Source organism: Dipodomys spectabilis, unplaced genomic scaffold (assembly GCF_019054845.1).
Source record: "Dipodomys spectabilis isolate Male_0828 unplaced genomic scaffold, ASM1905484v1 ptg000124l, whole genome shotgun sequence".
NCBI lineage: Eukaryota > Metazoa > Chordata > Mammalia > Rodentia > Heteromyidae > Dipodomys > Dipodomys spectabilis.
The window spans coordinates 78466-91157 of NW_024870801.1; the positions used below are offsets into that span (position 1 = coordinate 78466).

The window sequence follows — 12692 nt, forward strand, 5'->3', positions numbered from 1 at the left end:
GAAAGCCAACCTGAGAGAATGCTGTGTCCCTGAGCCCCGGCCAGCGGGCACCACTCATCTACCCACAGAAGCCAGACCCCAGGTACACTGCCGTGCAAAGAAAACGACGATGGCTGGCTCTAGCCCAGGGTCCCAGGGACCTGGCCTGGGGAGGAGGCAGACTGGTCTTGGTTTTCACAAAGCTCTTCTTGTGGCCTAGGAACAAGATGAAGAGAAACCCATGCGAATTCAGGTGCAGAGGAGTGAGTGGGGAATGCGGAGGGAGTCTGGCACCACACACACACATCGCCTCGGCTGTGAGGCACTCCGACGCTCGTCCAGCTGGCCATCCAGCAAGACACACTGGGGAGCCAGGGGAGAGCTCAGAAGAGAGGAACAGAAGCGGATACCATAGGCCTGAGCCGACGAAGGTGCCCAGAGCAACAACTGGCTGAGCCGCTGCCAGCTTTGTGAGCTGTGGAAATTACAAGCAGATAGGCTAGGAGCAGGTGCCATGCTCCCCAGGGCTTTGGTGGGCCTTTATGAAGATGGGTCTCTGAATAACTGCTAGGGACCATCTCTAAATGCTGAGAAGCAGCATGGGGGGAGTAGGGAGATGCTGGCTACAAGCAGTCCTTTACAAGTTGGTGAGTCTGGCTCTATCCTTGGAAGAACGTATCACCTAGCTTGATTCAAAGATGTTCTCACGTTGGAACTGTGCCACGTCATCACCCAATCTCAGACACCCTCAACACAAGCTAATAAAACCGAGTTCCTTCACACCAGCCCGCCCCCAGCCTTCCACCTGGCTGCCAGGACAGGCGCCTCACTCTGGCTTTCCTACCAGAAGTTTCTAAATAACCATGTCACTTGATGGCATTTACACCCCCGAGCCCTCGAATCTTGGCCTGGCAAGAAGAGCCTGTGGGACAGGGCAGCTGGGGCACTGGGTCTCAGGCCTTCTGGGTTGACTTGAGCCTGGCTCAGGCAGCCAGGTCATGGGCTTGAGGATGCCTGCCTGGGGGCCACTGGTGCCTCTTGTCCTGCGTCGTCCGGGGCGGTCTGATTGGTCGTAGGCTGAGAGGTTCTGGGGGCTGGCAAAGCGCAGCACAGGCACACAGGAGGGAGAATTCTGAAAGAACCTGGAGGACGCAGCTTAGAAGGCACTCAGATGGCTGTGGGAAGTTGTGACCCAGAGGTTGGCACAATACAGGAGGAGGAACGAGGGCAGCCCAGGTGGGAGGAAGATGAACTTGGGTCTTCAGGAGAAGAGATTTCTGGGGCTTGAGCTCAGGGGCTCAAGCTCTTGTTTGGCTTACTGCATATAGTTAGCACTCTATCACTTGAGCCAAGCTTCTAGGCTAATGTTTTGCTAATGAGTTGGAGATGAAGTCACATGGACTTTTCTGCCCAGGCTGGCTTTGAACCATGATCCTTTAGATCTCAGTCTCCTTGAGGACTAGGATCACAGGTGTGAGCCATCAGTGCCTGGCTGAGATGTCTAAGGAGTTTGAGGGCACAAGTGTCAACAGGCTGCAAACGCAGGGATTGGGTAATGGCAGAGAAACAGACCCCAGGCCACAGAGCTAAAAACAGGAAGACAAGTCCAGACCACAGGGCCGAGCATTGGGGGATGGGGGAGGCCTGGCGCATGGGTCATGTCCTAGGGGTCCAGAGGCTCCCGTGGCAGGCAGAGCAGATCTGCTAGGCCTCCCTCTACAGGTGCCCAGGAGGGTCGTCGCCACGGCAGCAGGGCTACCACATCAAAGGCCTGTCAGTGATGCCTACCAGGCCCACGGCCCTCAGTCCAGGGCCACGCTGCCAGTGCTGCCGCGGGCACTGCCACAGCCAGCCTCTGGCACTGCTGGTCACAAACAAAGCCCCCCTCTCTTTGGAATATAGTGCTGTTGCTCTATGGCTGGGCTATGGCTGGACTATGGCTGGAACCTGGCAGCAGAGCTGGCTCAGGCAGTAAAGCTAGCAGCAGGCAATGGGGCAAAGAGGCCAGCACCTCACCAACACATCAGCTCGCCTATCTCTACCAAGTAAAAGCAAACGCACCTCCACGTCCAGAACAATAACGTTTCAAAAAGTGAGACCAGCATTCAGGGCCAGAAGGCACCAGCAAGCACGCCAGCACTTATACACTGGACACTCCTAATTCAACCACCCCACGTAGCCTGATTTTCAGGTTGCTACACTGAGGGCAGCGGAGCCACCCGAGGGGCACAGCCCACGCTCGAGCTCTGTGATCATGGGCTGCAGAGCTGGGGGAACCGCCTACCCGTCACAGTAGATATGCCTTCCACCTCCCCGTTCAGAAGGAAAAGTCCCATGTACCCAACAGGCTGTGGCGCCGAGGGCTGTGGGGCCTCTGGACGGCACTTTCCTCAGAAGGCTCCCATCCCCCACAGCCTTGAAGCAGGCCCGTGCAGGGCCTACATCCGAGCTGGGGGGACTGCGAACACAAGGGCCCCAGCCCCCAAGGAAACAAGGGAGCAGCCTGGTGGGCCTGCTCTGTCCCTTGAGGGGTGTCATCCAAGCTGGCCTTTCTCCAGGCTGTTCACCTCAAGACAGCTAGAATGGCCAGGAAGGCTGCTGGGGACCAAGGATGGGCAGCCTTTCTGCTGTACTGACATTTTCGGGGTACCGATGGCCTAAGACAGGCTGACTGAGCAGTAGGCCAGGAGTCTGACTGACATCTCCACGGAGGGCTGGCACCACCAACCACCCTCAGGAAGCAGGCCCAGAGACCAGCGCAGAACATTGCTGCCATCTTCCCAGCGCCCTGGGAAAACATTGTATAAACCCTTCAATCAAGTGTCATTTGCTACCATAAATCAATCATGTACCAAAATCCAGTGAGATTACCTGGTTCCTAAATCATTCTTTTTAAGAACATGCCACACAAGAAGGGTGTTTCCTGTCTTCCTCAAGCCTCCTACCATATCACTGATTGTGACATGTGAAATTAACAAGGCTTGTCTGACATTAGAAAGTGCTTCTGTCACCTGGGAGTACAGATCCTTGGCAGATAGCTGCTTCACCCCCACAAGTGCAGTCGAGGAGATGTTCGGCACCCCTCCCTTCCAAATGCAGTGGATGGGGGTGAGGGAGGGGCCCAGGGTGCAGTGCCTGGTAGGTAGAGGGGACTTGGCTGAGCCTCTGCAGACCCCTGGTCTGTGGTCAGAGGGCTCCTTTGTCTGGAACCTTCCAGCCAACATGGGGAAGCACAGCAGGTAGATGTTCACAGGTGCTGTCCCCATCTTGAGGGCAGCCCCATCCTGGGAGTCCCTATCAAGCCTTCGGCAACACCGAGGGCTCTGCAGGTTCTTCTTGGATAGAGATGGGTCTTGCGGAGGAAACCAGGACCAAGCAGGAGGGACGGATGGTACCATGTGGCCAGCCATGTTCCCCTCAAGTGTGTGGTCAGAATAGGGGAGGGGTCTCTCTCAAGGCTCTGCCCCTGCATCTGACCAGTCAGGAGAGACCCTCCCTGCTGCCCCTCCCCAAGCTTTCCATTCCTCAGGGAGATAACAGAAGGCCTGGAACCTGATGACAGACAGGACACACGTGATTGGGAGTGGGGCTGGGAGAAGGGCTCTCTGCAGTATGGCTAAAGTGGGGAGCCCTCAGAGGAAAGACAGCAGAAAAATCCTGCTCCTTCAGAAAACCAGAGGTCCCTTTCTATCTTTCCAGCCTCCTGTGCTCTCTTGTAACAGCTTTATTGAAGAATACAGTCATCTTCCTTACTCTCCATGTTTTCCAGTCAACAGAAGCTTCAACTTACTGAACAGCACAGTTCAGAAATAATAAACGATTTGTAAGTTTTGACCTACACCTTTCTGCATAGTGAGAGATTTTGAACCCACTGACTCTGTCCCACACAGTACTTGTTCTAGCCTTTATGCAGTCTCCATATGGTGCTCAGTACCCTTTGTGCTGAGCTGGGCTGCTCCGGTGCGGTGGTGTATGTGTGTGGGGCTTTGTGCTGTGTTACGCTGCTCCGGTGTGGTGGTGTGTGTGTGTCCGCACGCGCGTGTGCGGGGTTCCTTGTGCTGTGTCGGACTGTTCCAGTGCGATGGAGTGTGTATGGGGCTCTGTACTATCTACTGTTTTAGGCAACCACTAAGCCCTACTATGGATGAGGAAGGATTATTATATTCACAAATCATAAAACTCACTCATAAGTTGGGTGATTTCAGTTTTTGGTTTATTTGTAGAGCTGTGAAGCCACCACTATAATCCAGAATACTGTAAAAATAAATGCTGCACTCACCGGCAGTGTTCCCTGTCTCCCACAGCACCTAGGATTTGCCTACATTGGGCATTTCACATGACTGACGCCATGTGGCCTGTGGTCTTTGTGACTCTTACTTCTCTAGGTGTAATGCTTCCACCCCTGCCAGGTACGCTCTGCCATGTGCCGCTCAGGCCTTCATTACTGGATAGAAGCTGGGTGGGGCCGGTGGTCCATGTCTGTGAAGAATCGTTTCCATCTCTCTTGGGTTATGGGACAGTTCCCAAGGAACTCTGGGCTGTTTTCACCATGGTTTATCCGATCTTTATACTAAAAATGCTTCACTTCAGAGGCCAGTATTGGATCCAAACTCAGGGAGTGACTTGGTTTTCCTATCAGCCAGCACCGTAACACTAACCTTTCCTACTGCTTCCTCTTGAAATGGATCTGAGTGATGGGAAAATTCTGTGCACACATGGGCCTCTGCAAGAGAGTTGGGCCCAAAATCATTACTATGTGTCTCCAACAGGTAAGGAGTTAAAAGTGCCAGGTGACTTGGAAAGTCACCCGGAGACCTAATACCACTGTAAGGTTGGGGACTTGAACAGGTGTTTGCTTAAAGATCTATAATGGTAAATGACCTTCGGAAACTCGAGAAGGGAGAGCTGCTCATACCTGCAAAGACTTCCTGCGCAGGTGGCCAGGCTGGGCTCGTGTGCGCCAGGGGCTAGGGTGGGGCTGTGGGACTCGGGCTGCCTGCAGCACCCTGCTCTGCATAGCACCACACCTTCCCAGGTTCTGAACTTGGCGCCAGAGTATGGTCTTAAGTTATTTCTCCTTTCCATCCTTCTGGGCATACAGTGGGCAGGGAGTGAGGTGAGCACCTTTCTGGGTGCAGACTTAGCTCACTCACGTGCTCTTGGCTCCAGGTCAGTGGGCAGAGGGGCGAGCGCACAGACCCACCTTGCTGAGGTGCAGCTGCTGCTGCTGGAACTGCTGCTTGTGCTTCTCCAGGAACTGCTGGTGCTGCTGCTGGATGACCAGGTGCTGCAGAGCCTGCGCGCTCTGGGGCAGGGGCGCCGACTGTGTGCGCCCCAGGGGGCGGTGCTGCCGCAGCTTGTGCATAGACGGGGACAGGCGGTCTGCACTGACCAGGGACTGTGCGTGGAGGGGCAACGCCCCCAGGCCTGAAAGATAGCAGTCTGAGGATAATGTGGAGGAACACACAGCAGAGGGGACAGGAAGGCGGGAGGGGCGGGAGGCTGTTGAGTAAGCTATGGGGACCGTGGTGTGCACCTGCCAGCGCAGGTGCCCTTTCTCACTGTGCCACAGCCATCTTGCTAATGGTGGATGTGAGCCCATGGCTGGGCTTCGGGAGGACACAGGCCAATCTGGAAGCCACTGAGATCAGGTCTCTGGAGCCCACCGGGGACCCTCCCTGAGGAGGCAGCACCAGGGCATCAGACCACAGCCCTCCTGGGGACCAGCATGTCCTCCACAGTGGCCTGTTTTCAGTTCCGTATGCACAGGCCCCCACACCAGCACCAGCGCGGCCAGCCTGTAGTGTGCAGAGATACACTGCACAGCCACCTCCGAGACCTCGGCTTCCCTGAGCAGGAAACTTCACTGTGTGCCAAATGTGAGTGGGTGCTGGGAGTGGAAGGGAGGACAGCAAGTGGAAGGAAGCCAGTCTTCCCCAGGGGAGGGAGCTGGCAGCTGAAGGCAGAGCCAGGCTAGCAGAGCAGATATGACGCAGCTTGTGATGGTAGAGGATGGCGGCTTTGGAACAGGGCGCAGAGCTGGTAAGCCTGAGGTAGGACCAGGGCTTTAGAAAAGGGTATTCCACATGCCCCTCTGGCTGGCCTGTCCTGGGTACTAGGCAAGGAGGAGGGGAGGAGGCCCTCAGTACAAGACTGCTGCCCATGCTAAGGAGCTGGGTCTGGATGCCAGGTCAGTGCTGTGGGTGGCATGCTAGGGAGCAAGGTCTGGATGCCAGTTCAATGCTGTGGGCAGCATGCTAGGGAGCCAGGTCTGGATGCCACGTCAGTGCTGTGGGCAGCATGCTAGGGAGCAAGGTCTGGATGCCAGGTCAGTGCTGTGGGCAGCATGCTAGGGAGCCGGGTCTGGATGCCACGTCAGTGCTGTGGGCAGCATGCTAGGGAGCAAGGTCTGGATGCCAGTTCAATGCTGTGGGCAGCATGCTAGGGAGCCAGGTCTGGATGCCACGTCAGTGCTGTGGGCAGCATGCTAGGGAGCAAGGTCTGGATGCCAGGTCAGTGCTGTGGGCAGCATGCTAGGGAGCCGGGTCTGGATGCCAGGTCAGTGCTGTGGGCAGCATGCTAGGGAGCTGGGTCTGGATGCCAGGGCAGTGCAGTAGACAGCGTGCTAGGGAGCTGGGTCTGGATGCCAGGGCAGTGCTGTGGGCAGCGTGCTAGGGAGCTGGGTCTGGATGCCAGGTCAGTGCCATGGGCAGCGTGCTAGGGAGCTGTTTACTGGGAGCTGCAGTCACAGGAGCTTCTGAGGTGCTACTTCATGCTGGAGAGCACTGTATTTCTGCTCTGAGTTGAGCACTCCTATGGCTGGTGGCTTCTGCACTGGATCTACCGCTCTGCATCTGGGGTGGGGAATGTCTGGGGCCAGGGCCATACAAAGTCCATGAGATCACTTAGTGTATGGAGGGACAGTTATGTACATTTCTTGTCAGCTGCTTGAGTTGGTAATTTCATGTGGCTCATAAATGATGTTATCAATATCCAAATGGCCCCTGGCAGAATAAACATCCCTAGCCCTGCCCTAGCTGACAGGCAGCTTGGGCTCTGAGAACGGTGCTAAGGACAGACGTGGGAAGGAGAAATCCTACTCAGGAAGCTACTTCCCTCAGGAGAACAGAAGGACCCGGTGAGATCCCAGACACAGGCCACGCGGCAGGGAGGGAGAAGGCTGCTCCAGGAAGGGAAGCATGGAAGTGAAAGGCTAGAGTCCACTGCCGCCACCAGGAGACCCACAGCCTTCAGCCTCGTCATTCTCCATGCCAGCACCCTATCCACAGCTGGAAAAATGAGGCCCACAGACAATAAACATCTTCCCGAGGTCCGAGTGAGTTAACCTCAGACATCTGATAAAGCGAGATAAAGCGAGGCTGAGTGCAGGTAGGGGCTGGGACATGGAGGTGCCCCCAATGCTTCAGCCAGTGCCTGGCGCCAACACAACATTCCTGTACAGATCAGTGCCTGAGAACAGCTAAGTGTTCAAGGAAGACAGAAGCCTGAGACAGGAACACAAAACCAAGCTCAAACACACACACACACACACACACACACACACACACACACACACACACATCTGTAATCCGGGTTCCACACCAGACCACACACCGAGTGTGACCAAGGTAGATGTCAGGGTGACACAAGGCCGGCTCCAGACTCTTGGGCTGCTGACCTTCGAGTGAATCAGCAGACGTTCAGGAAGCGACCCCTGGGCCAGAGCTGGGAGGCGGGCATGACGACCCGGGGCGGCCCCTGCCCGCATCTCATCACAAGCCCAGCACGCCCTGCCACTGCTGAGCCGACCCCCCCCCCCCCCCCCCGTCGCCAGGCAGCCCTCTGCATCTCATCACAAGCCCAGCACGCCCTGCCACTGCTAAGCCGGCCCCCCCGCCCCCCCCTTCCCCCCCCCCCCCCCCCCGGTCGCCAGGCAGCCCTCCTAATATTTCCTCTAGGTTGTTATTCTGCTCTATAACTACCCCCAGAAGGTGCACCTCTGCCAGACGTCTCACTGCTGGTGAGCTGAACACCTGCCAGGGTCAGCGTAGCCTCACCCAGGGCGGAGGGGCCGGCCAACACAGGACAGGTCAGGCAGGTGCCGCGGCCAGGCGGCCCGGGCTCTCACCTGTGACGAGGGGTGTCTGCGCGGGCGGCGGCTCCAGCAGGACCATGTGCTGCAGCAGAGGGCTGTGAGGCGCTCCGCCCTCCCGCTCCAGGGGCGAGGCGCTCAGGAACGGGGCCAGGTGGGTGCCGGGGAACAGGGAGATCCGCTGCTGCAGGGCTGGGAGGGCGAGCCTCTCCGCATCCGGCTGGCTCGCTGTGCCCTGAAAGGCACAGCAGAGTGCATGGGCTGAGAGCCCACGACAGCCTCCCCGGCCACCCAGACCCCCGGGGGCCAACTTACCGCAGAGGGGCCGGTGGCAGGAAGTCCTAAGGTGATATTGGGCAAGGATGGCGACGTGTAGAGAGGGAGAGGGGCGGCAGAGCCTTCTCGAGTCACGAGCCTGTGCGCCAAGCTGGTCTGCAGACAGAAACCCCGCAGGTGTCACACACAGCCACGGCTGAGCCCGGGGGACGGCAGGGGCCGCGCGCTGGCAGGTGGGCGACTCGGTGCAAAAATCAAGCTGAACCAACTGTGGCCAGTAGGGGCGGGGCGCGGCTCCACACCTCGCCAGATGCACCAGGACACAACTCAGGGGCGTGGGACCATTCCTGTTAGCCTGAGTTCTCTGGTCACCTTGTCCAATGCCACCTTAATTCTATTCAACTTAAAACTATCAAAAGAGAATCCAGGATAGTACACACATCGAAGTGTCTCTGTAGCCGGGTGTATCTTCCCAAACCTGACATCAAAAGCAGAAACTAAAAGCAGTTATGGACAGAACGGAACAACTTCTGCTCTCGTGGAAGGCACCTAGGTGACTGCAACCTTGGCAAGGGTTAATATGCTCACAAATTAAAGCACGGTGACTTCTGAGGGAAGGCACACAGGAGTCATGACAAATGAAGGATGTTCATGAAGGGGAGCAAACAGCGCCGCCCAGCATCCGAGACCCATAGATCTATGCCTCATCAACTTGGCAGACTCTTTAAAATGACAACATACTGGCCTAGGAAAGCAGAAATACATACTGATTCATGTTCTGCAAGATAACTTGGTAATAATCTGTGTTGCAAGTCCTAAAAAAGAAGCTGATTTAACCAATGCTCAGGCCAGTCCCAGAGTAATGAACCCAACACATGGAAGGGAGATGCAGCACAGCAACTTGTGACCTCTGCAACCACACCGGAGTTAAAGGAACACAGCGACATTTATACCCTGGCACCCACAGGGGGCTCAGGAAACATTCTAATGATGACCGCTAGCCACTCACATGACACACTGTTAAGTTGTGGCATCACTGACTTTCTAACCAGAGCTCAGTCTACTCAGGTTTGAGCTGGGTCAGAAGGGCAGCGGTACAGGCTGGTAGGACACTGAGGATGGAGCCACCGCGCTGTCCACGCCTTCTTATTTTCAGAGTAGACAGGCCTGGCTCAGATAGACAGTGCTTCACTCACCATTATCCCTACACGGTGGACACTTGATGAACACACACCGCAAGCAGAACGAGAGGACGTGCTGCAGGGAGGACCTGCACAGAGTCAGGCTGGCAGCAGACACAGAACCCGGTTCTCCCTGTTCTGCTCACAGTGGGCTTGTACCACTGAGGCCCAGAAGCATTTCATGCTTCTACATTTCATTTCGAAGAGAAACAAAAGTATGAGGTGAACATTGTTCCAAGTGAATGTTTGGCTCTGGCTAGGTAGGTGGCAGCCACAGCCTAGCAGCTCATGTCTCTTTGCAATGCTGCTGACAATTGGAGCAGGGAGCTACTGCCTTCTTCCCCAGGAGAGCCTTTGGATTTGTCACACACACGTAACCTGTGTGGCGTGTGTGTCTAAACCATGGGTTATATACACAGGGAACAAGCCGTCACTAGAGAGTTTCTGGGAAAAGCGCTTCTCTCACTAGGCTCCGGTGTCATGAAATTATGCTCACAAGTCGGTTCCAGAGCCTTTAGACATCATTCCTGTTTGCTAGGTCCCTCCCGACTGCCGCAGCCCTTCACTCCCTGCTCCCCGAGGTACAGGGAATGTAGCCCCAGGGCCTAAGGCTCCTGGCTCCCCTCTTTCCTTCTGTTTCGGCTGGCATGACAACTTGTTTCTCCAACACTTGGTTGTGGCCCACCTTTCCATTTGTGTCTTCTTCTATACCTAACGCATCGATTCTCTCTCACTCTCAAAGCATTCCCAGTCACACTGCCTACCCAGGGTGCCTGGCACAGAGAGACGCGGGGAGGCCCTCTCCAGTGACAAGTTAGGAAGAGGTGGTGGCAAGACAGGCTGGAGGCTCCCTGACATCTTGGGTCTAAGCCCATTACTTCTCAGGAAGACGGAGGGGAGGGGAGGGGAAAAGGAAGGACAACAGCCTATAAGACTGTCTCCAGAGTGACTGCTCCCCCCTGCTCCCCCCTCCCCCCCCCCCCCCGCTCTCCAGAGTGACTGCTCCCTCCACCCCCCCACATCCTGATTGGACGCTGTGGCTAATGGCAGTCCCCGTGACTGCTCCTGGGTGCACTGACCTCAGCTGGGACGCTGGGCACTGCGGGTGCGATGCCGTTCTCAGTGCTGACATTGCCAGAGCTGCTATTGGGCGAGCTGGGTCCGGAGCCAGGAGCACTGCTACACGCAGAGTCTGCAGGTGAGAGACAGTGGCTGGAGACAGCACAGTGAGGCTGGCCACGCTCGGGTGGCCGGCCCCTGGCCTTGTGGGTTCTGTGGCCTCAGAGAACATAGCCAGAAGCACAGGGCTGTGGTTCCAAAGCAGAGAACATGAAACCCAGTCTGCTATTCAGTTTTGCTGCTGCACCCCCCACCCTCACCCCCCACCCCTGAGCTTTGTACAGCTCTGGCTCCAGGAAGGCCCCCTCCAGGAAGAATATGCCTTTCAGGATGCACCCACTATCCAGTTCATAGCTCTTAAATTTCAAAATGATTTCATACACCAGAAAGTTAAGCCCTTCTTAAACACTTATTAATATTTTCACAACAAAAGACCAGTGAACACAAAAGCCAGATGGCTGACTTGTGGAAGGTCACATTTACTATGCTCGCCCTAAAACAATTCAAAAGAAAGCAACTTCCATTACTGCTCACTACACACGAAACCTTCATTTTACTGTGTGGGATAAGATGCAGGAATGCCAGCCAGGGCATCTGAGGCCCCCAGTGCTACTGAAGACGCAGGAGATAGTGGAAAGGCCCCTGGGCACACCCAGAGGCCTGGCCCTGTGCACTGGGCCGGACTGCCTCCCGGCTGCTGGAGTAGCTGGGTCCCGTGGGAGGCTGCCGTGCTTTCCAGTTCTCTGACCAGCTGTCCAGACTTTCACATCTGGTTTGGTGGCCTTCTTACAATGTCTCATCTGGCCAAGACTTCCCAGAGGCACACATATGACCGACCAGTCTGCTGAAAAGTTCAAGAGTCTGGTCTGAATACTCAGAGCTGGACTCAAATCTGACTGCATACAGGGCCAGAACGGGCTTGGGTTGGCTCTGCCAACCCCAGCAGGAGCCTCATCCAAACCTACCAGCCCACCCAAGCCCAAGAACACAGCCACGTGTCACTCTAGATCACGATCAGAAGGAGGACGGCAGGATGGAGGCCCTTGTCCCCCAACCCGCTCAGGTCCCCAGAGTGAGTAGATGTGCTTCTAAGAACTTAGCCTTCATGAACTATGAAGACATTGTGCCAAGTAGTAATTGCACTTGCCCCAGATCGCATGGCTTCAGGAAAATGCTGAGGGCAAATGCCTCCCCTTGTTGGTCTGGGCAGAAGGGGAAGACTTAGTCTCCTGATGACCACACTGTCCCCCAAGCCATCCTAAGCCCTCTAACACCCCCAGCAGCTGTCTCTGCCCTACGCCCACTTGAAAACCTTCTACCTACTGCTCCTGGAGCCAAACAGGCCTGCTGTTGGCTTATGCTGCAGACAGTGACTGTGAGCATGGGCACAGTCCCTGCCCCTCTGTCCTCATCTCCTTCCCAGCCCCTCTTGCTCCCTCCAAACACCAAGTCCAGAGCCTGGCCTAGCTCTAAAGCAATCATGTTTACCTGCCCTCCCTGACTGACAGCTGCTGGAAGCCACTGGAACTGTCTCTGGCTTTCTAATTGTCCCATTCCAACCCTTGGTGTCACCTGGCCCCGGACAGCCACGGTGGCCCCTCTCTGGAGCTGCTCCTGCATGGCCCTGTCTCTAACTACAACATGTCCTGGCAAATCCTCCTGGAAACCTGTGCACAAGTGATTACCAGATAAACACTAAAAACAATAAAGCAATAAAAATTATGGATCTGATTTGTCCCCTCCTTTTAAATGCATGGTGGTAGTGTTTTGTTTTTTGATTTCACTTTTAGGAATATGGTCTAAGGAAATAAACATATCACTGCCATGCCATGATTAACATCAACAATATGGTAATGCCAATGGGACACCAAAAAAGACACCCAGGATGATATTACCAGGTGGAAAGGATGTAAAGCTGTACAGGAAGGGGAGTGTGCCCAAGTGCAAGGCAAGTGTGCCCATCAGAACTAGAACTGGCAGGAGACAGCTCATCATGGAATGCTGTTAACTTCAGCTACAGCAGGGGCAGGTGGCAGTTCACTTAA

The 12692-nt window shown here is 55.6% G+C and overlaps 1 protein-coding gene across 6 annotated transcripts in view; it reads right to left on the reverse strand.

The window, feature by feature from the left end:
* Hdac4 (histone deacetylase 4) overlaps positions 1-12692 on the reverse strand; it is a 245499-nt gene that overhangs the window by 41627 nt on the left and 191180 nt on the right. For 4 of the 6 annotated variants that reach the window (XM_042689065.1, XM_042689061.1, XM_042689059.1 and 1 more), the window contains 4 exons: positions 10608-10720; positions 8387-8503; positions 8108-8306; positions 5183-5421 (listed from right to left, as the gene is read on the reverse strand). In XM_042689065.1, coding sequence (XP_042544999.1) covers positions 5183-5421; positions 8108-8306; positions 8387-8503; positions 10608-10720 — 668 coding nt within the window. The remainder of the gene's footprint in view (positions 1-5182; positions 5422-8107; positions 8307-8386; positions 8504-10607; positions 10721-12692) is intronic. The other 2 variants (XM_042689062.1, XM_042689060.1) reach the window with 1 other exon arrangement.